Source organism: Aquarana catesbeiana, linkage group LG01 (assembly GCF_042186555.1).
Source record: "Aquarana catesbeiana isolate 2022-GZ linkage group LG01, ASM4218655v1, whole genome shotgun sequence".
Taxonomy (NCBI): domain Eukaryota; kingdom Metazoa; phylum Chordata; class Amphibia; order Anura; family Ranidae; genus Aquarana; species Aquarana catesbeiana.
The window spans coordinates 420,187,278-420,211,972 of NC_133324.1; the positions used below are offsets into that span (position 1 = coordinate 420,187,278).

At 39.7% G+C, this 24,695-nt stretch overlaps 1 protein-coding gene across 11 annotated transcripts in view; it reads right to left on the bottom strand.

The window, feature by feature from the left end:
• NFIB (nuclear factor I B) overlaps positions 1 to 24,695 on the bottom strand; it is a 595,118-nt gene that overhangs the window by 131,327 nt on the left and 439,096 nt on the right. For 10 of the 11 annotated variants that reach the window (XM_073635597.1, XM_073635538.1, XM_073635590.1 and 7 more), the window contains 2 exons: positions 14,703 to 14,756; positions 3,566 to 3,634 (listed from right to left, as the gene is read on the bottom strand). In XM_073635597.1, the coding sequence (XP_073491698.1) occupies positions 3,566 to 3,634; positions 14,703 to 14,756 (123 nt within the window). The remainder of the gene's footprint in view (positions 1 to 3,565; positions 3,635 to 14,702; positions 14,757 to 24,695) is intronic. The other variant, XM_073635547.1, reaches the window with a different exon arrangement.

The following is a 24,695-nucleotide window of genomic DNA, read 5'->3' on the forward strand; positions in this document are numbered from 1 at the left end:
AGTTACACATGCAATGCTGCAATGAGCAGGGTGCTAGTGAACCTGTGCCCCTTCATTAAAGACCTGCAGCCATAAATGCCCTGCATCTGGGCATACATTTCTTAATACATCACATCTGCAAGCCTTTTCTGCATGTTTAAATATTAAATTTAATAAACCACATATTTTCATGTGATCTACCAAGAAGATAAGCTGTAAAATATACTCTATATGTTATTTCAAATTATTTCAAATTATTACTAGGCATGCACATATAAAAGAGATGAACAAGATAACAGTAATACCTAGAAACACACTGATATTAAAAACCTAAAAGGGACAGGGTCCACCACCTTTTTGGGATGGTGCCATGCAAAAACTGTATTGAGTGTAGCAGGTTTTGGTACCATTTCTCCAGCAGCCCTGAGTACTTTTAATGAAAAATTAGGTAGAAGTCTTTTCACACTCCAAAATTTCACATAAAGGCTGGTGATTGGGGAGACCGTGACATGCATCTGACATCAACTTGGTTTATGAAATTACTTTCAATAATGTGTTCATCATAGTCTATAGTAATGCTGAGCCTGATAAAATCATAGGTTCAACATTACTGAGCCCCCTGCTCAGCTGCTATGCCTGTCAAATAGACAGGTGCAGCGACCAAACCTTTTCAGAGACTGGATGACTATTTTCTTTAAGGTCCTCCAGTCTGCTGTTGAGTCAGATGAGCCTGATGGATCATGTCAAGACACTAGTTCACCATCAGGTTTGCCTCCTACTAGATTGACAGTGGTCGGAGCCTAACAAATGATGCTGAGAGACTAGCTCCCCATTAGGTTTGCTTTCCTTGTGATTGACAGAGGGCAGATTCCATAGCCGCTAGCAGTCACATAAGAACTATCTGACCTGTCACAAAGATTTCATGAATTAGGTGCATGACTTTTGAGTGCATCCATATTGCTAGAAAAATGTTACACATGCTATATTAAACAACAGTGATTGTGTGTTGAAGGCACTGCTTGGTATTCTCCAAATCTATCACTGCCCAAATGTAGGAAAACTGTGTAAGAGATGACTAATTATTCCTTATTTTTCTCACTGTTAACGGAACCAGGTTTCGTTTCTTTTTATACCATGTTATAGCTATCCATGTGTTGGTCTTAGATACACATAGCAACCATTTAATTAATTCCAGCTAGGTAACCGAGGTGGTGATTTGTTTCTGTTGTCTCTTTACTTTTTTGTCAGTTAAATACTATCCTGTTAGGTGTTCTCCTATCCTGCAAGCTTTGAATTGATTACCACTACTACTTCAGTGCAGTTTGACCATGTTTAGTACATGCTGAGGTTAAATCTGAGATTGTTCATTTTAAAGCTTTTTTTTTGACCCATGCACCTGCAACTTAGGTACCTACTATATAGATTCTTTTAAAGTCAAATTAAAGGCAGATTTAAAAAAAAATAACAAACATGTCATACTTACCTGCTCTGTCTAGTGGTTTTGCACAGAGCAGCACCTATCCTCCTCTTCTGGGATCCCCTGCTATTGCTCCTGGACCCTCCCTCCTGCCAAGTGCCCCATAGCAAGCAGCTTGCTACTGAGGCACCCGAGCAGCTGCATTGTGTCAGTTCGCACATGGAGCATGGCTAGGCTCCACCCCCGCTCTCCCCTCATTATCTCACTGGCTATTGACATTAGCAAGAGCCAATGAGGAGGAAGGGACCCATGTACATCTCTGGATCAGGATGGGGCTCAGGTAAGGATTGGGGGGAGCTGCACACAGAAGTGTAAGTGTGAAGGTAAAAAATCTTGAGCCTTTACAATCACTTTAAATCATGTCAGATGCTCATATGGCTTCCAACATGCACATATCAAAGTGATAATATATATTCCTTTTTTAAATTATAAAGACTTCTATTTTGCAATCCATCTGCTACAATAGCTAACCTGTGCAAAGTTTTTACATTTACTAAATGGGTCGGTAAAGAGACAAAATGTAATGCTTTTAAGGCACGACTCTAGTCAAAACTTGTGAGTCTGTCATGGAGCAAGTAAAGAGATCAGTAATTGAAACATTTTTAGCACACATTTATTGCATGCATGCGTTAGGTTAAAAAAAATAGCTAGCAGGTCACATAGGGGACAGAACTTATTATCAATACTATTCAAAATGCTGGGATTTGTTTTTACTTTCTTAACACCATCATCCTGCCATGTAAAAGATGTATGTCATTTTTTACTTTCTACTATTATAGCAGGAAGGAAATGTATTATAAATCAGTACATTTTATGGGATGAGAGACATTGCCCTTTTAGACCTTACATGAGGATACATAAATGTTGTACCTCTTCCAGCATTAGCTTCTCAGTATCACAGAAACTTGAAGAACAGAAAAATATGTCTAGTTTACATGGAAGGAATAAAATACACTATAAAGATCAAATAGCTATTTGGAATGTTATTATAAAAAAGGAAGCATGCAGCTAACTATTCTGTCCTGCTTACACTAGACTTTCCGATTTAAACCTACTGAAGAAACTGCAGATAACCTGCTAACAGCAAACTATGATGGCTTACACAAAACTGAGTAACTCATTAATGTAAATGAAAAGCCAAACATCTTGTATTCAATACAAAGTAGAAATGCAGCAACCTGGTCAAGGGCAAAGGATAGAACTTCTGTCAGGCTTTCATTATTGTGTCCCAATTTGAGAAATTTTCCCTCATCAATGGTATGGGAAGTCAGTCAGCAAAATCTCTCAGAGAGGAACTTACACAGGAAACAAGGTAATTTTATTAATTGAGTAGGGACAGGTTAGGAGCACTGTTAGGTTTCTGTTTGATACCGGTGGGTTGATTACCATTTACTTCCTGTCCTAATGATTGCACAAGAAGTTAGAGAATATCTCCCCAATGAGAAGACCAACAATAAAAAAAATCCCAACAGGTTCTTCCCTATCCCATTAGTATCCAAAATGAGAAAAAAAAAAACATATTTCGCTGGAGTTGCACTTTAACCACTTCTCTACCAATGTACATTTATAAATGGCACAGGATACAAGGGGTTAATGTAAGCTTGCTATGGATTTTTAGGACTGACAAAGGACTTTCAAATAAAAGTGATCTTGGTGGCTCTAGAGCTGCTTGATCACTTTCATGGGACTCTGAAGGGATGACACCCCCCCTCCCCCCAATACCTTGTTTGCACTTGGAGTGGTACCCGGGCTCTCCCTTTGTTTGAGCCTAGGACCATAAATGTCTCCCACAGTGAGAGCAGGAGTTGATCAGGGAACATCCCTGATCTTCCCTGCAAACAATGAACCTGTAAGCGACATGTATTACATCACATCTGGGTTCACAGCTGTCAATCCTTGACTACTGTAGCAGAGGATGTCACCAATCAAGCACAACCTGTGAAAATATATTATTATTTTGGAGTTTAAAGTAATTTGTTGCAAAAAATGTAGTTTTTAGAGTGTGCAAAAAACTGTAAAATTGCCCCAGTAGACAAGTGGTTAGTGTTGCTATGTCACCAAGAGAAAAGGCAGGCTTCAGAGCTTCAGAGAATGCCAATCTTAACTTACTTCTAGACACCCGTACTAGCTCTGAAACATTGAAAACTCCAGACTTTACAAAACTGTCTTCAAGGTATCCTGGAAAAAATGAGAATAAAAAAATTGTGAGTGATTTACTATCTTTATAATCCTTGTTGAAAAAAAAATGAAAATAATGTCAAAAAGAGAATATAACAGTTTTCAGGTCTGTCAAAAATTTACACAAGCAAAACAATAAGTGGTCTGCCGTAAAGAGAAAAGCAAGCAACAAGGTGGTACTTTCATGTTCTAACTTGCATTGCAAAGTCGATCTGATAGGTTAACCTTTAGTGTTTATATACAGCATATGACCACTGCACTCAAGCTAAGTCTACGGGACACAGATACTGAAGTATGATTAATTGAACCGTTGCAGTGCATGGGCCATGATCTTTTCACTACGCTATTATAATTGTAATGTGTTTCTAAATATTTCTGCAGAAAGGTGAGAAACCACTGCACAAAACATACATGAATACCAAACACAGCCAACTGTACAGAAAATATTAGATATTGTTTAAAAAAAGTAAACTTTTTACTATCCCTAAATCACCTCAGAGTTTATTTTAAAAATCTGGGTGTGTGTTTAAGATTTGATGGCTTTATGTAAGAACTGTTGTGTAAATAATGCAGAATTATGTATAGTATGGAGAATGTACTTGTCAAGTTCTAGCAGCCCGTGAGCAATGCCTTGAGGACCCTGCAGGTCAAACTATTAATCAAGTGCAGGTAACAGCGCACAAGACTTGACACCCAGAGCAAAGCACTCCTACAAAAAAGGTTATAACTGTGCTCATGGAGTGTGACAGCAACAAATCACAAAGACAGTCTACACTGTGCCATCACAGTTACTTCACAGGAACTAGTTTGGGCACTAGAAAATATGCTCAGAGGAAAACTAGACATGTAGGCTGTCATTTCTCACCTCCTTTCAAAAAAGCTAGCTGCCTGGCTCTCTTGTAATGCTGATGCTTAGGTTTCAATGCTTTATGAGTCACTGACATGGGGCCAGTATAACTGTAAGGGTTTTTTATTTTCTCTGCCATTCATGTGCTGCAAGCTTGTTCTTTATATATTAAAAGTAGAGACAGACAGACAGAAACCCAGTATTTTAAAAAAGACATCCCCATAGTAGTGCCATGATCAGCGTCTTATAAACAATAAAATACTGTTGTTTGTTTGCAATACAATGTGGGTGATCAAATTTTAACAAAGATAGTTTGCCTATGCCAAAGTCCAATCAGTCTTTGTTTATTGCAGAGATGCTATGGTTTACATTATCTTGATATACTATTTTAGGACACTACTATACAAACACTGTGAAGGTTTCTTGTAAAATTAGAATTTGAGAAGGTTGCAACTCTAACATTTTTCTAATACTTAGGATTTCTATTTACTGAAGAATATGTCTTTTTTTATTAAACTAAAGTAAACTTGTATTACCAGGACTAGTATGAAATTCACCTCTTCAGCACAAGTGGTCAGGTGTCTTACTGAGTCTGCAGTCAGATAAGAGTGATTTTGAAACAGCAATGATCATATTTCCTTACTAAAAGATCAGCTGTGTTTTCTGATGCAACTATGGCAAAAGCCATTTTTTTTTCTTTTCATAAAATGGTCCAGTTACCTGGGTGTAAATATAGGTATATATGAGTCATATTATGAAACATTTAGGTCTTGTGGAATATATATATTGGATATAGTGTTGAAACTTAAGGTCACCAGTATTAATTAGCTTTAACCTCTAAACAGGTAACATAATCTGCAATCTAATACTACATAAAAGTATACTACTAAAAATGAACCTTTAAAAACGTCTTATCTAGCCCACACCAGCGTAAGAAATACTTTTTACATTTACCTTGTCTAAGAATCTGGACTGAGAACAACAAAGCATGTGTCTACTCCACACACTTGTCCACTTTAATGTCTTAAGTGTCAGGAGACATTAGTCATGATTTCTACACTGCACTGCACTCACCTAATCACCTGAGCAACAGATCACAAACTGCTAAAAAGTAGATAGCCCCTGCAAAAGTGTAAATAAGCCCTGCCTATTTTATGTGATTCCAGCCAACTAGTTGTGGAAAGAGAAATGTAGATCTAGAGCAGGGGTGTCAAACTCAACTTCATTGTTGGTCATATCAGCAGTATGGTTGCCCTCAAATGGACCATTTGTAGTTGGGGTGCATTATGTACAGAGTGCAGAGTTCAGGCGTGTGCTATGTACAGCGTGCAGGGTACAGGGGTGCGCTACATACAGAGTGCAGGGTTCAGGGGTGTGCTATGTACAGAGTGCAGGGTACAGGGGGTGCGCTATGTACAGAGTGCAGGGTACAGGGGGTGTGCTATGTACAGAGTGCAAGGTACAGGGGGTGCGCTATGTAGAGAGTGCAGGGTACAGGGGGTGTGCTATGTACAGCGTGCAGGGTACAGGGGTTCGCTACATACAGAGTGCAGGGTTCAGGGGTGTGCTATGTACAGAGTGCGGGGTTCAGGGGTGTGCTATGTACAAAGTGCAGCTCCAGGGGTGCCCTAAGCACAGAGGGCAGCGTTCAGGGGTGCCCTATGCACAGAGTGCAGAGTTCAAGGGTGCACTATGTACAGAGTGCAGAGTTCATGAGTGCGTCAAGTACAGAGTGCCGAGTTCAGAAGTACACTACGTACAGAATACAGATTTCGGGGTGTGCTGCGTACAGAGTGCAGGGTTTTGAGATGCGCTATGCACAGTGTACAACCACAACTACACTGCCATTTTCTGGCTGCAAAACTGGGTACAAGGGCCACATGACAAGGCCTGGCAAGCCAGATTCCTCTGCTGTGGGCCTTGTGTTTGATATATGTGATCTAGAGGGATCCCTGATGACTTTTTAACCTCAATTATGGTTGCTTTCTATACTGTCTGACTGCACGCAAGCTAAATTAAAACAGCTGGACATAGATGTATTGAACCTCGAGATTACATCCATCTATGGGCAGGCTGAATGTACTAAAGTTGATCCATTGATTGACTTCAGTACAACCAGCCTGTCGGATTTTTTTGCATGCGATTATTGCCAGCAGCAATAGCTGCCAGCAGTAATCATTATGTTCTGCAAGCAGAATAGTTCTGCAGGAGAGATCCCCCATCAACCATCAACCATGGTTGCACAAAAGAAAATTGCATCATCTGTGGTTTGTCTTAATTGGTTATACGCTAAGTGATTTTCTTTTCAGGGAGCTGAACAAAAAAGCTAACAAATTCCTCAATCCATTCTAACACCCGGGAATGGACAAATTCCCTCAGCTGGCAGAATACTCTAATGCCCTGTACACACGGTCAGATTTTCCGACGGAAAATGTGTGATAGGACCTTGTTTTCGGAAATTCCGACCGTGTGTAGGCTCCATCACACATTTTCCATCGGATTTTCCGACACACAAAGTTTGAGAGCTTGCTATAAAATTCTCCGAAAACAAAATCCGTTGTCGGAATTTCCGATCGTGTGTACACAAATCCGAACAAAGTGCCACGCATGCTCAGAATAAATAAAGAGATGAAAGCTATTGGCTACTGCCCCGTTTATAGTCCCGACGTACGTGTTTTACGTCACCGCATTTAGAACGATCGGATTTTCCGACAACTTTGTGTGACCGTGTGTATGCAAGACAAGTTTGAGCCAACATCCGTCAGAAAAAATCCTAGAATTTTGTTGTCGGAATGTCCGAACAAAGTCCGACCGTGTGTACAGGGCATAACAGTGGCTGCACCCAGCTCCTTTGACTTTTCAAAAATGTGTATTGAATTGTATTGTAACTGTACAGTGTGCCCTTACATTGTAAAGCGCTGCGCAAACTGTTGCCGTTATATAAATTCTGTATGATAATAATATTAATGTCAAGTAAGGAACAAAATAAATGGCAAAGTTGTAAAGTCATCAACAAATTGGTTGGTAAAGTGGCCAAATCAGGACAGGGAAACATTGGCCACAGTACACCAAAATGGGAAAAATGGGAAAAATTCCTGGTACAATCAATAAGATTTTAGGCGTTTCTTTACTACATTACACCCCTTTCACACTGAGCCGCCCCAGGCGTCAGTGGTAAAGCGGCGCTATTTTTAGCACCGCTTTACTGTCATTGTAGCGGCGCTATTCGGCTGCTCTATTAACCCCCACTAGCGGTCGAAAAGGGATTAAATCCACCCGCAAAACACTGCTGCAGCGCCGCTTTGCCGGCGGTATAGCAGCGCTGCCCCAGCTCCTCCACCGCTGCAAAGAAGCTGCTGGCAGGACTTTTTGTGATGCCCTGCCAGCGCAGCGCCCCAGTGTGAAAGCACTCGGGCTTTCACACTGGGTTTGCAGCTGAGGCTTTTTTCAGGCGCTATGCAGGTGCTTTTTTTAGCGCTGTAGCGCCTGAAAAACGCCTCAGTGTGAAAGGGGTCTAAAATTAAAAACAAATAATTACTGAAATAAAATAGTAGAATTTAATTCCACCATGCTACTGGTATGCAGTCACTTTTTACCTTTTTTGTTTTCTGGTAGTTTTAGTGTACTAGGGAGATTTTTTTACTGCTATATCTAGTAAAAAGGACAGGCCTCATTCTTAAAGTGGTTGTAAACCCTTTTATAGGCTTGCCTGTAGCTGCACTGGATATCTCCTAAACTGGCACGGTTTAGGAGATATCCCTGTATTTGCATGTGCCGACGTCATGCGGCACATGCGCACTTAAGCCAACTGAAGCAACGGCACGTACGTGCCGTTGCTTCAGTTGTACTGTGCCGTTCGTGGCGGCTCCCGCGTGCATGCACGGGAGTGATGTCATTGCGGCTCCGGCTAATCACAGTGCCAGAGCCGTGATACCCGGAAGCAAGCCCAGGGAGACATGTCGGCCGCCTGAGGGGGAAACGAGGACGGCTGCGGGGGCTTCAATCTTGGGTAAGTAATTCATAATGAATTATGCTATGCTATGCATACTAGCTCATTATGCCTTTATCTTGCAGGGTGTGTTTTTATTTATTTTTTTTGCAGGAGGGTTTATTTCCTCTTTAAGCCTAGTACACCTGGACCAAATGTCGAACAGCAATAGAACCTGGCCGACATCTGATCCATGTGTACGTTACCTGGCTTCTGTCGAAGGTCCATGACCAAAACAGGTTTGCCAACAGGCTCCCGATCAACGCTCTCAGCCAATGGCTGAGAGCGCTGACCAGAGTGTCCTGGCGGGGGAGTCCCCCTGTCACAACACAATAGCACAGTAGGGGAGATCGCTGTACTAACATCGGATTGTTAGTACAGCAGCTCCGGCCTGAGTGTGTACGAGGCTTAGCAAGTTTTTTGTTTGTGCAAATGATTAATAATGGGCTTTTAGAAGCCATATCCACCCCTTAACATTGGAGCAAACTATCACTTTCTACAAAATGCAAAAATAAAACATTCTTTATATTTATTTTGAACAAGTACTGACAAAAACAACGTTTTATGGAGAAAAAAAAGAAGGGAACACAAACTTCACAAATTAAATAGCATGAAAGAAAATGACCAAAAAACCACAAGGAGCTTGTAAAGGTCTACACTAACAAATATGAGAAAGTGAACTTGAAGCAATGTGGTTTAGAATGCATAGCCGTTTAAGTTCTTTCCTTAATTCTGGCTTCCCGCATTTGAAGTGGTGAGGTCGTTTATTACAAAACACCAGATCAGGAGACAGCCCATGTTCCCCTTGTCTCTTTCACTCACACCCGCACTTCTTCATCCACTATGTAAACATATTTCCAGACAATTTTTAAACAGTAAGCCATTTAGACCTACTGCTTCTGATGGACTGTTCAAACTTTTTGGTGTTGTTTGGAATAACATAGGTAAATAAATAAGGCATGAGATAAGTGATTTTTTTGTATAATAAATACACAGTGCCTTTTATCTGCAATGGAAACACAAAAATGTAAAACAAGAGAGGAGAGTGATTTCTTTCATATCTGATTAACTGTGTATTTTCTTACAGAAAGCTGCTAGTAAAACTACTGAGAGTGGGCTTAAAGAGTATATTGCAGCTTACCAATGTTTAGAGGTGGTGCCTGTGGCAGTTTTATTGTCAGAGGCTTTTTTATTTTTTATTTCACCTGGGGATCCTGCCAGTAAGTCTGGTATTTTTAGCTGTCCAGCAAAAGTGGCAGTTAGTGGTTTGAGATAACCCATTTAACACTGACAGAGGTGCTTACAAAGATCAGCTTTTATTAATTTATGAAAAACCTTTATCCCAAAAGGAAAAAAAAAAACTGTTGCTTTAACTTCTTAAAATGTGTTAGCTGGAGTTCTGTCTTCATTTGTTAGTAAAGTCCTTCTAAATCTGCTAGTGCATCTAACACTACCCTCTCCCATGGTTGAAATGAGCCACACTCGGATAGGAAGTGTGTTTCTGGCCAGATTACCTAATAAAAATAAAGGGAAAAAAAGGCCTGAGAAAATACCCTGTGGGGCTGGACATGTGATGTCATCCCGCACGCCGGCAGGACACACTATGTGGCATTTTGTAATGATCCTTCGCTATTATAAGTGTGTTTGCTTAAATAAATTGGAGCAGTTTTTAACTATACTACACTATGGCATCCTCTCATTGTTCTTTAACCCTTCCATGTTGAGCACATCTATTTTATGAACATGGCGTTGCATTTCTATAGTCCATTTTTATTGACGCTGTGGGGCAGCAAGATTTATTTGATCTCTGTGCGGGATCAAACTTTTTGGTAAGGAGCACATTTAAACATTTTGGAGGAGCACATGGTGGCATTGTTTTCCTTTCCTCAAGCACTGGTTTTGTCACTGTCACACTGACAAGTTTGTGGCTTTACATTGGACTTTCCTATGAATGTGGATATTCTTATTATTTATTCATATTTACCTACTGTTACTTTATCACGAATGCTTAGATGAATTGTTGCTGAACTAGGAGTTTTTTACAGGTGTATTTATTTTCACTTATTCAGAAGGTTCACATTGTATATTACTGATGAATTGGAATGTATTAGAGTTATTAATTGTGTTTACTACGCAGCTTACATGTATTGAATACTATGGCATGTATATGGGTTTCTAAAGGGGCAGCACATCTATAATGGATTAATTAGCACATTCTATTTATTAAAGCAATGTAAATGCTGAAACAGGAATTGTGCACTTTTGTTATTTCTCCTTGGGGTTGATTTATTAAAACTAGAGAGTGCAAAATCTGGTGAAGCTCTGTATGGCAGCCAATCAGCTTCTAACTTCAGCTTGTTCACCTAAGCTTTGACAGAAAAAAAAAAAAAAACTGGAAGCTGATTTTGTACTCTCCAGTTTTAGTAAATCAACCTCACTGTTACTAACTGCAATCTTGCTAAGCCATTCTATCTCTTTTAAAGAAAATTTATGGTCACAGCATACACTTTAGTTTATAACATCCATACTGTAATAGTAATATAAACAATAGTTATATTTGACAATCTCCTTTCTTTACTAGATATACAATTGACATACTACTGGTTTATGTAACCTATTTTACACATACTGTGCAATGTTTATTCTGTTTAAACCAATAAACACATTGAAATATAAAAATCTCTTCCCATGTTGTGAGTTCTGCCTGTCTTCTGGCAATCTCTTTCCACAACTTCTTCCATTCCCAGCATGCTTTGCAGCTTCTCCTCTGCTTTTTACTTTTAATTTGTAAGAACTACGTATCCCATGGTACCTTGCTGCCTGCAAGCAGTAATTATTGTACTGATCTAGCCTTCTAAAACTCCTCCTCTCAGCACTCCTGTACTTCAGCAAGAAGGCTCTGTATATTCTGTGACACAGCAGTGCCTTCTCATAGGACATTGAGAATTTGTGTCACAGAATTCAAGGAAGTAAGAGCCCTTTCACACTGACAGCGTGGGGGTGTTGGCAGTAAAGCGCCGCTAGTTTTAGCAATGTTTTACCGTCATTTTAGAGGCGCTTTTTGGCCGTTAGCTGGGCACTTTTAACCCATGCTAGCGGCTAAATAAAGGGTTAAAAGCTCCGCTGCTGAGGTGCTTTGCAGGCAATTCCTTCATCGCTGCCCATTGATTTCAATGGGCAGGGGCGCTTTAGGAACAGTGTATACACCGCTCCTAAAGGGCCTCAAAGAAGCTGCTTGCAGGATTTTTTTTGACGTCCTGCCAGCGCACCACTCCAGTGTGAAAACCCTCGGGCTTTCACACTGGGATTGCAGATGAGGCATTTTTCAGGCGCTTTGCAGATGCTATTTTTAGCACTATAGCGCCTGAAAAACGCCTCCAGTGTGAAAGGGGTCTTAATGTATGTGAGACTTCCCAAAGTAAGTTTACAAACCTCAATATCATTCAGACTAGTATGAGTGGGCTAGAAATAATTGGGATGAAATGTGTAAATAAATATAATGATTTAAACTTTTGACCATAGATACATTTTAATGAAAACAACAACTTTGGGAATACAGGACTGCCATTGCTATATTCCCTTCCTAAAAAATCTAGTTTTCTGTCTGTTATGCTATCTTTGGATTTAACATAAACATTATTCTCCCAACATTATATTACTTTACATATAAAAAGGCAATGCAATGTAAAGTAAAATAACTTAAATGAAAGCCAGTTTTTAGGTAGGCAAGACATAATCCAAAATTGGTAAGCAACAGGACAGACCTATTGAATTTTGAGATAACTGGACAACATAGGTATTTATACATTTAAAGTGAACCAGGCTATGAACATTAAAGTGGATGTAAACCCTCACATATACCCAGTGAAGTGAATAGCCTCAGATCACTAATCTCACTACATACGTTTTACATGTATATCTGCTGTCTTCAGTTTGCTATAATCTTTAGAAAGTGCACATGATGTTAGAGATTTTTTTTCCTGTTCAGCACTGGAAGTGGAACCTTGGCATACACGGTGTGACAGCTGATTGGAGGAAAGGCATACACCCCCACTCATAGGTGTGCGCAGCCTAATGCATTAGGGTGTGCACCCTTAAGCTCAAACGTACATGCATGTGTATGTATCTACATATATATGACCCTGGAACATTGATCTCTCTGTTGGCACAGTGAAAGAGAAAAGGATAAACACTTCTCTTATGGCAGAGCAGGTAAGAGGGAGATCTTTGCCATGTTCCTGTTGCTACACAGAACGATAACAATAATGCGCATGGGGGGATTAGGGTGTGCCTGGGCACACCCGGCACAGCCTGTGCGCATGCCTATGCCCCCACTCCACATAGGCCAAGGAAGGAAGGAATGCGCAGAGCTGTACTGTGAATAGACCAGCTCTCTGCTAATCTATTTATAACACCCACCCCGACACAAACTTCAGGCTGGTTTTATCTCGGTTGTCAGTGAACTTGTCAGAAGTTTTGCTGAAAACAGAAGAATGGAACAGCAGAAAGACACTGGACTGAAACAGATGTCAGATTATGCATCCTTGGATATAGAGTATGGGGTTCAGAGGAGGTAACGCTAAAAACAGCAGTTTTGAGGTGTTTGTATCAAGCCGGAAAGTTGATTATGCAAAGATGGCAATCAGTCCTGCCCCCGACGGTTGAGGAGTGGGCCAAAATAGTAAATGAGATAATCTGGAAGGAGAGAGCCCTATATATTAGAAGAGAAAATCTCAAAAAATTTGAAAAGATGTGGAACCCCTGGTTGATAAGCATTGGATGTAAGGATTAACTGAAGGAATTTAAGATCCTGGTTGGGGTGGGAGGGGGGGCTAGGAGGGAGGGGTGGGGTAAACAGCAAGCTGTTGCCTGAACATAGGGCAAGTAGTGTCAATTGGTGGCTAGAGCAGGCTTGTTGTTATGGGAATATAGTATGTATGGATGTGGGGTTTGTAGCTTTATCCCTAGTGAATTTTGTTTACATGTACCCGGTGTTGTTATAACTTGTTTGATGGAAGGTATGTAAATTTTAAGAAATGTTAATAAAGAATATTTAAGAAAAAAAAAAAAAAGAAAGACACTGGACTTATGCCGCGTATACACGGTCGGACTTTTCGACCGGACTTGTCCGGCGAACAATCCGATCGTGTGTGGGCTTCACCGGACCTTCAACTGACTTTTCCAGTCGCAAATCTGATGGACTTTAGATTTTGAACATGCTTCAAATCTTTACGTTGTAACTCTGCCGGACCCAGAAATCCGCTCGTCTGTATGCTAGTCCGATGGACAAAAACCGACGCTAGGGCAGCTATTGGCTACTGGCTATCAACTTCCTTATTTTAGTCCGGTGTACGTCATCATGTACGAATCTGTCTGACTTTGGTGTGATCATGTGTAGGCAAGTCCGGTCATTAGAAAGTCGGCTGAAAGTCCGCCAAAAGTCAGTCGAAAGTCTGTCGAAATTCTGTCGGACGGGCTGTCGGACTTTTGTAGCTGAAAAGTCCGACCGTGTGTACGCGGCATTAGAGCTTTGGAGATAGACAAGAAAAACTACAGATGTATGTGCTTAGGTCTTATGTAACTGCAGGCACTGTGCAGCAAATCATTTTCAAAATTTATATCAGACGTACTTAAGTTGCCCATGTATTCCTCTCAACTCCCTGTACTACCTCTCCCAGCAGTGACTCAACAGTCTTCATTTCTAATGTAAACACAGGTTCTCTAATGGGGGAGGGGGGGGGGAGCCATGTTGCTGGGAAAATGATTTAAACAACTTCAGTGCTTCCCTAAGCATAATTTTCCTCCACAGTACCTGCAGCAACACAAGTCCGTAAGGCCTTTTTTTAAAGCTCTTTTACGGCTTGTTAAGATGTGTAGATTCCTAAATGTTTATTGCTGAACTACAGGTTCACTTTATACATCTTTTAAGTAATTGCAACCTCAATGCACCGCACAAGGGCAAGAAACTTGACATGGCCTTTTAGGAGTTTAGTAAAAAGCTCATCTTCTCAATCTTCACGGTGGAAACTCCATGAGATTAGCTGAATCTTAATGAAGTTGCGGGTAAACTACTGGTTACAATGAAAGAAGTAACATAATCACTGCTTGTCTCAATTATACCCATTGCCTATGCAAAGCAGATTGCTGACCAATTATACACTTTGAAGCTATCACAGTACCACTTTTGTTCACAGGCATTGTTAGAATGTAAATTTTCCATGGGTGATATTTACCTGGTGGATTCTTGGCAGGATCATTGTGGCTTGGGCTTCCTGATTGTCCAGGATCTGCAAAGAAATAAAACAAAGGTAAGTGTTTTGTGTGTTACAAACATCAAGTTTTTTAAACTCCCTTCCCGGAATGTTGATGAAATGTGGAAAGTAATAGAACAGATGCAATTTCCCTTGTTTCGCTAGACAAACGTGTGAAATAGATTTCTAGGTACAGATGAGTTGATTACATTGTATAAGAAGCTTTGCATAATTAGACTTTCACATTAATTGCTCTTTCACATTACACAATATAAACCTCTAATTCAATCTAAAAATGAAGAAAAAAGCAAAAAGAATTGGAATAGCAGGAGACTGAATATGGCTGTCCCATTCGGGCTCTATTTTGGGACGTTTGTAGCAGCAACAGTGGCAAGTTGCCACAAATAGTCTCTAAGAACAATGCCACCGAAGTTTCTGAATAATGTATTAGAATTTCACTTGCTAAATAGCTTCCATAGCCAAAAAAAGTTAATGAAATCTTTATATGAATAAGCAATTAACACACCTATATGTGAATGTTTTAAGAGCTTATCTGAAAAGATAGCCAAGTTAAATGTCAGCTTCTAGAGAGGCATTTACCAGAAAGGGAAGTGATTCTCAGTTATAAACCATCAGTTAAAAAAATAAGTCAGATTTAAAAATGTGAAATTAGGTTTACTGGCCTTTCAACATATTATTTCAGTATATTACAGGCATACCCCACTTTTAAGTACACAATGTGTTTTATTTAATAAAGCTGGAAAGTGCAAAATCAGGCTCACATCTGCATAGAAACCAATGAAACCAATGAGCTTGTTCAATTAAGCTTTAGTAATAAAACCTGGAAGCTCATTGGTTTCTATACAGAAGTAAGCCTGATTTTGCACTTTCCAGCTTTAGTAAATAAAACCAATTGTGTATTTAAAAGTGGGGTATGCCTGTATTTAACCGCTAAGCCACCGCCCACCGTCATATGACGGCTGGACGAGGCTTCTATTGTTCTGGGAGGACGTCATATGACGTCCTCGCCTTCCGAGCCACTAGGGGGCGCGCTGCGTCGCTCGGGACCCGGTGCGCGTGCCCGGCGGCCGCGATGTCCGCCGGGCACCCGCGATTGCCGGGTAACAGAGCAGGAGCGTGGATCTGTGCATGTAAACACAGATCCACGTCCTGTCAGAGAGGAGAGGAGACCGATGGCGTGTCCCTTGTACATAGGGACAGCGATCGGTCACCTCCCCCAGTCAGTCCCCTCCCCCCACAGTTAGAATCACCTCCTTAGGTAATACATTAACCCCTCGAGCGCCCCCTAGTGTTAACCCCTTCCCTGCCAGTCACATTTACACAGTAATCAATGCAATTTTATAGCATTGATCGCTGTATAAATGTGAATGGTCCCAAAAATGTGTCAAAAGTGTCCGATATGTCCGCCGCAATATCGCAGTCACAATAAAAATTGCAGATCGCCGCCATTACTAGTAAAAAATAAATAAATAATAAAAATGCTATAAATCTATCCCCTATTTTGTAGACGCTATAACTTTTGCGCAAACCAATCAATATACGCTTAGCGCAATTTTTTTTTACCAAAAATATGTAGAAGAATACGTATCGGCCTAAACTGAGGAAAAAATTTGTTAAAAAAAAAAAAAAAATTGGATATTTATTATAGCAAAAAAGTAAAAAATATTGTGTTTTTTCAAAATTGTCCCTCTTCTTTTGTTTATAGCGCAATAAATAAAAACCGCAGAGGTGATCAAATACCACCAAAAGAAAGCTCTATTTGTGGGGAAAAAATGATAAAAATTTCATTAGGGTGCAGTGTAACACGACCGCGCAATTGTCATTCAAAATGCGACAGCGCTGAAAACTGAAAAATGGCTTGGGCAGGAAGGGGGTGAAAGTGCCCTGTATTGAGGTGGTTAAAGTTTTGTAGCTGGAGGCATTTGCACTATTTCAATAAGGAAAAATATTAGGCAAACAGATAATAACAATCCCATAGGGTGATGAGAAAATGTATTTTAAAAAATGGGAAAAAAAGAGGACCTTCCTATAAAAATAAGCAAATAGTGCTGCAACCCTTGTTATCCCATATCGTGTTATGGGATATAGCTGACATACTATATCCCTTCCTAAAAAATAAACAAATAGTTCTGCAAACTTTGTTATCACAAGTTATTGCATATAGCTGACATAATACTATCTATCACTAATACAATTAAAAAATGCATGTGACAATTCAGAATCAATCAGGAGTCTGAGAAATGCTAAACAATGTCTCACTTCCCAAAACAGATTATTGGAAGTAACAAGTATTGCAAGCACATTAAATTACTAATAAACCCAAAACCAAAAAATGTAATATATTGCAGCTTACCAATCATTAGATATGGTGTCTGCATTAGTTTATATTTTTAAGCTTTTTTCCTCTGTTTTCACCTGGTGATTTGGTCAGTAACACACCTCCTGTATTAGAGTGCCTCTGCTCTGGATGAAGGACCACAGGGGCAACTTTAGACATCAGCATTGTCAGTCTTGGGGGAGGGAAGTGTTAGACGTACTAGCAGATTTAGATACACTAACAAACTGAAACCAAACTAGAGCTCACACTGCAGTACACAAACAATTATAGAAAACTGTTTTTTTCTTTTGGGATAAAGGTTTACACGGATAAATAAAAGTTGATCATCGTAAACACCCCTGACAACACCCCTGACAGTAGTAAATGGTTTGTCTCAACACTGTAAATGCTACATTTGCATGAGAGCATGTTCTGTTGAAAACCGACAGACTTATTGGCAGGATTACCAAGTGAAAATAAAAGAAAGAAATCCTAAAAAAGAAAACACGTGTAACCATCACATCTAATGCCCTGTACACACGGTCGGATTTTCCGACGGAAAATGTGTGATAGGACCTTGTTGTCGGAAATTCCGACCGTGTGTAGGCTCCATCACACATTTTCCATCGTAATTTCCGACACACAAAGTTTGAGAGCTGGCTATAAAATTTTCCAACAACCAAATCCGTTGTCGGAAATTCTGATCGTGTGTACACAAATCCGACGCACAAAGTTCCACTCATGCTCAGAATAAATTAAGAGATGAAAGCTATTGGCTACTGCCCCGTTTATAGTCCCGACGTACGTGTTTTACGTCACCACGTTTAGAACAATTGGATTTTCCGACAACTTTGTGTGACCGTGTGTATGCAAGACAAGTTTGAGCCAACATCCGTCGGAAAAAATCCATGGATTTTGTTGTCGGAATGTCCGATCAATGTCCGACCGTGTGTACAGGGCATAAGAATTGGTATGCTACAATACAATAAATATGCTTTTGGATTTAATACTGCTTTAAGTGGGCTGGTCACAAGAAACCAATAAAAGCAAGCGTTACAAACAATGTTAGCTTAATTTACAACAAATGGGCTTGTGTTAATGTGTTTTAAGGCGTGCTTTGGATCACAGGAAGCAATCCTTATCACAAGAGGGAACTTTCCAACACAAGAAACTAAACTTTAAACACACATTTGCAACACCTTTGCGTTGAGTGTTTTTGGAGGAATAATAGGATTATTGTACTTAATCTATTGAAATGTGTTTCTTTGAGTTCATTGAAAGACACAGGATTGAGTTATACTGCTGCCTACTGGAGGATTTGGACACTGGCACACAAGAAAAAACACTGATCAGTCAGGAAAACCCGTCAACTTCCAGCATGCCTCAGTTTTGTAGACAAGCAATACTTTGAGGAGATAATATACACAGTGGGTGGGACCTGTATCTTGCAATAGACTCCAAGAAAAAAACTAGTACAAAAATTTATTTTTTTTTCTTGTTCATTGAAAGACACGTGGTTTAGAGCCAACTGGCATATTCAAAAGCAGTCAAACTGGGGTATGGGCAACAGCAACAAAATAAAACTTAGGGCTGCACGTAGCTCAAAAAGCCACCTAAATGACCATTTGCCCCAAGCTGGCTTCAGATGATTGTCCATCTGGTAAAGTTTAGAGAATGTTTTAACAGAAGACTAAGTGCAGCCTTGCAAACCTGGGAAATAGTAGCCCGATGGCAAAAATCCCAAGAAGTACTCACACAGTACAGTTTGCCTCAACAAGAAAGGATTTAAGACCACAAGCTTGGATGATGAGCTGTCTGAAACACTGAGCAATGGTGAAGAGAGAAGCAGGTTTCCATCAGGAATGACAAACAGAAAGTCTGTCTTTCTAATGGAAGCATTTGCTGCAAGATAAACACACACAGCACAGATTACAACCATACAATGTAGAAAAATCTGCTTCTGATGCATTGCAGTTGGACAGAAAGACATAAAATAGTGTTCTGATTGGGGTGAAATGTTGAAATAACCTTGGGAAGGAAGGGGGCTCTGGGCCTCAACAACACCGCATCCTTATGTGGTACCAAAAAGGGTTCTTTGAAAGACAAGACCACCAGCTCAGAAACATGCCTCAAAGAGGTGATAGCGAGAAGGAATGCAACTTTGTGAGAAAAAGTGTTTAGGCCAATATCCCTGATAGGTTCAAAAGGCAGTTTTTGAAGAGCTGAAAGAACCAAACTGAGATTCCAGAGAGAAACTGGTGAACACACAGGGTAGCTACATGAGAGACATTGTGAAAAATAGTCTTAATCAAGAATGTGAACCTGCCCGTCTTTGGAACAAGATCACAGGTGCCGAAATCTGGCCCTTGATGGTACTCAGAAACTCAACTGTTGATCCAGGCCCGATTGTAAAAAGGTGAAGATTTGTCCCACAGAAAAATTCCTGGGATGAAAGTTTGTGTCCTCATATTTGAGAAGTATGCTTTCCATATGTGATGGTAGACCTTGCAGAAAGCAGACTTCCTGGTTTTTAAAACTGTAGGAATGCAGGAGATACCCTTGTCCCTCAAGACTTGTGATTCAACAGCCATGCCAATAAAAACAGCAATCTTGAAGCAGGGCGATAAACCGTCCCTTGAAACAGAAGGTCTTGATGATCTGGAAAAGCCAATGGAGCATCTGCCAGAAGTTTGATCAAACTGGTGTACCGTGTCTAACTGGGCCAATATGGAGCATGGGTATCACCAGAATTCCCCGTATCCTGATCCCGTGGAGCAGACAAGGAAGCAGTTTCATGGGAGGAAGGGCATAGTTTAGGTTCTACTGATCCCACAGAGGCACTGGAGCATCCACAGCTTCTGCCAGAGGATTTCTGTACCTGGAGACAAACCTGCCCAACCTGAACACTAGGGGGGTCCACATCTGGCATCCCCTACCTGTGAAACGGGACACCTCTGGTTTGTAGAGACCACTCCCTCCAGGCTAGGCAGTACCAGCTGAAGAAGTAAGTCTTCAGAGACTGGGTCACCCCAGAGGCTGTGCCACCGTTCTGGACCTAGAAAGCGCTATGCGGCTAACTACCACAGTACAGTCAGATCTGGAAAGTACCATAGTTTAAGACCCAGTACCCTAAGACACATCCCAGGCTAGCCCCACAATCGTCCCATCCAACAGGTCCAGGTGCAGTCTCCAAAACTATTGCTAAGAATACACCCATCCAGATGCGTAAAGATAAGCTCAAGCAGAGTGTAGGAAAATGTTGATTGAAGAACAAAATGTTTCCTTGAGGAAGAAAGGAAATAATCAGCTAGTAGATATAGAGAAAAGACGTCCACCCTCTTAGGACCCTAGCAAAAAACTGAGGCATTCTGGGAATGGGAAGGGTGCATGGTCACTGTTTTTTTTTTGCCAGTGGCGAAATCCATCTGCCTTTGAATTCTGTATCCCTTTAATTAAAGAGAAGGAATTAATGTTACATCTGTGAGGATATGTCTAATGTCTCACTGCCTAATGTTCTGACTGAAACATTTATCCTTCTGCGGCAAATCTACATAGACTGTTCACACCTGCATTATATTTTTATCTGCATTATAATTCAAGGTCACTTGAATTATATATATATATATATATATATATATATATATATATATATATATATATATATATATATAAAAGTAGTACAGAGGCACAGCAGCAGACACATTCTTCCAGGCCCGTGGAGGGCTAGCTCGGTTGTCATTCAAATATTTGTTTTTCTTTCTATTTCATTACACCAATAATTATTATATCAGGTTTACTGTCTATCATATACTTTGTGTTCATGGTAGTTGATGTTAATAATAACCTTCATGGTAGTTGATGTTAATAATAACCAGAAAATATAACAGGCCCTTGGAACACATTTTCTGATCAGGGTTTATAAAGAATTTTCAAAGTAACCAAAATAATCAATGGCTAATTTGTGCACAACTATTATCTGGAGAAGAAAAGAGGAGTTTGTCTTATTATCTAAATATAAAACACTCTGTTAAAACCCTTACCAACATAAAAGTAGATCTTGTTTTTATGACTCACTTGTCTTTATTTCACATGTACTTGAACAACTTTTTGATGACGGAATCCATTGCTCATGTACAAACCTCCAATCTGGATTCTATGGCATATACTGTATATATATATATATATATATATATATATATATATATATATATATATATATATATATACACACATATATATATATATATATAGATCTATATATATAGATCTATATATATATAGATCTATATACATATATAGATCTATATATATATAGATCTATATATATATATTTATGCCATAGAATCTATAGATAGATAGATCGATCGATCGATCGATCGATCTATCTATCTATCTATCTATCTATATATATATATATATATATATATATATATATATATATATACACAGTATATCATTGATTAGGCATAATACAGGAAGAAAAATATTTCCTTTATAAAAAAACTTTACAGACAAGTCTGATGTATCAGTAACGAAGATCATTATGTACACAAACCAAACACACAAGAGTGTAAGCTATAATTATAAGGTTAATACTAAAATGGAAATTTGCATGCCTACAGCCAAAGATCAGATAAAATTTTCACATCTGTACACACACACATGCACACCGTGGATAACAGATGATTTAATTTCAGATCAAACACAATTAGTTAAGTATTATAGGTATGACTGAGCACTGTCATATCTTAGCCAAGCCTGGGCACGGATGCCGTGCTTGATCAGTAGTTTAAGTACACAGACCAAGATTCATTGTGGCCTGGGCATCTCCACCTGCCAGTTTCTAGAATGACAGAACTGTCAGCTGTGGAAGTGAGCCTGCATGTGTGTCCGTGTACGTGCTGAGGGAAGGGCACAGAGGGAGGAAACCATCTGCCTTCGCTAGGCAGCCATTCATTGCTGGATTTAACAGCTGCAGAATAGGAGTGCCCAGAAGGACAGAAATGTGCAGCCTGAGACAGACACTGAGACCATGGGTATAAGAATTGGCACTGCCTACCATTTTTCCCAGGGAATAAAGGCTCTTTCCAGATGTCTGGGTGGCACAAAAAGGAGGAATGCAGTCAGATTTTCTTGTGGCAAATTAACAGAGGACGAGGGTGCCAAGGCCTGATTAACCATTGCAGCACAGAATTACTAACTGTGACACGCAAATGCTGTTAACGAATTCATCCCAGTATAACCTTATCAAATGCATTTTTTATTTAAACTTCTCCCCTTTTTTTATTTCCATATCCAATTCACGCCCTCATTTTGTAGCCAAGATATTAGAAACAGGTGACTTAAGTTTGGTACAGCTTTCATTTTTACTCCGATGATGCTATATAATCTGCAGAAACACAATCTCATGCATTATGCAGCATGTTCTGCTATTTTTTATAAGTGAGCTTTGCCTTTTCACTGAGAGATGTTTGATTTGCTGAAGCTTAAAACACTGTCATGCTTTGTGGTGCTATTCATTTAGGTTGAGATGACCTTAAACGGCTTGCCTTTCCAATTTTAATAGGCTATTGTTTAAGTTATGTGTACGTCAGACAGCTGATTATACTAGTTTGACAGCATGTTCCTTAGCATTTACAAACTGTATTTCACAATAAGCCTCTATGGGAAAACACATCATACAGTAAGTGGTGTGTGTGTGTATGTGAAGGTTCATCCTCATCTTTTTTGTTCCTTTACTATTTCTGTTCCTTTACTAGGATTGGATGCTCAGCAACTTACAGAATTTCAACACAATGGCTATTATAGCATTGCTATGAATATAATATTTTTAGCCTGCTTTACAAAAATATAGTTCTGGCATTCAAGCATTTCAAGTTTTCAGTATGATGATCTTGGCTATGTTTGACAGCCGCAGCTCTGTTCTTGTGTGCTGTGTGAAGGGTAGGTGTGCCTCATGTCCAATCAGCTCTCACTGAACCCTGAAAAATGCAACCTGCTTTTTGAAAGTCAAACAAGCTGTATAAATTGTGCACTATGAATGGCTGTAGAGAAGAGAGGGCAGCAGATAAACAGGTACAACTTATGTAGGAGGAGTTGTTCATCTCTGTGTATCACCTGAGGCTAGTAACTTCACTGTGTATATGTAAGGGTTTACATCCACTTTAAACCATGTTCCAATTTGCCTAAGTAGGAAAAAATATCCTCCTGACCCCATAAGGGCCTCGTGTGCAGGGATAATTGTGGGTTAGGCAGCCAAAGCTCATTGCCTGTGAAAAAGCTCCTTCACACCAATGTGAGTGCATTATTATAGTGTTAACGGATGTTGATACATATTGAAGCACATTTTTCATGCATTGTTATGGGTATCCATTGAAAAAGGGCATGAAATAAAAAAACAGCTAAAAACAGTATTAACACAAATGAATAGGCAGCTGGACATTCTCTAGCATGCACTATCTTGCACTAAAGTGGCTGCATCTGTCTCATACACTAAAGTTTATATTTTAAAGATACCTTAGTGGTATGGAAATGTGCTCACATGAATTATAGTGAGTGGACATTGGCTCCTAAATTTGATGTGTCAGTGAAGGGTAAAGAACTGCCAAAAATGCATTAACAAACCACTGCTTTGCCATAAAAATCCCCAATACTGCAGCACCAGGAAAAACAGTCACCTGTGTTTTTTGTCTACAATTTCAAAATGTGTTTTTTTTTTTTTTAACATGTCAATGTAAACGACACCAAATGCAAATCTGTAGTGCCAGACTTACAAAAAAATCAATCTATTAGGGCTTGCTCACACCATAGCACATGTTAGTGCATGCTTAACGTGCACAAGCTGGTATGTGTTTTTAGGTTGCTCTGCACAGCAATGCATTTTGTACATGTGTTCCAGTCTCTTTATTAAACCTATTTTTTCCCTTTGTTTTACTTTATGGTAATACTATGCAATACAGCAGGTCAGAACATTCTGTGCTGCACAAAAAAGCGAAATGTCCTATTTTTCTTCTGAACACACCAAAGTAGTACATTGGTGGGAACTGAAACCATAGGGCATAAGACAAATTGCATTGCCCAACATTACTAGTGTGATCAAGCCCATAATGTCCCCATGTATGTAACTAATAAAAAGCACAAACAAATGACTCCTGATGGAAAGGAGTTGTAATGTTGGAGGTAATCCCTTGTAAATATTTTATTCTATCTTTTCATGGGACAACACTGAAGAAATGTCACTTTGCTACAATGTAAAGTAGCTTGTATAACAGTGTAAATTTGCTGTCCCCTCAAAATAACACATAGTCTAAACTGCTGGCAACAAAAGTGAGTACACTCCTAAGTGAAAATGTCCACATTGGGCCCAATTAGTCATTTTCCCTCCCTGGGAACATGTGACTCGTTAGTGTTACAAGGTCTCAGGTGTGAATGTGGAGTAGGTGTGTTAAATTTGGTGTTATCACTCACTCTCTCACTCTCTCATACTGGTCACTGGAAGTTCAACATGGCACCTCATGGCAAAAAACTCTCTGAAAATCTGAAAAAAATATGGCCTAGGCTATGAGAAGATTGCCAAGACCCTGAAACCAAGCTGCAGCATGGTGGCCAAGACCATACATCGGTTTAACAGGACAGGT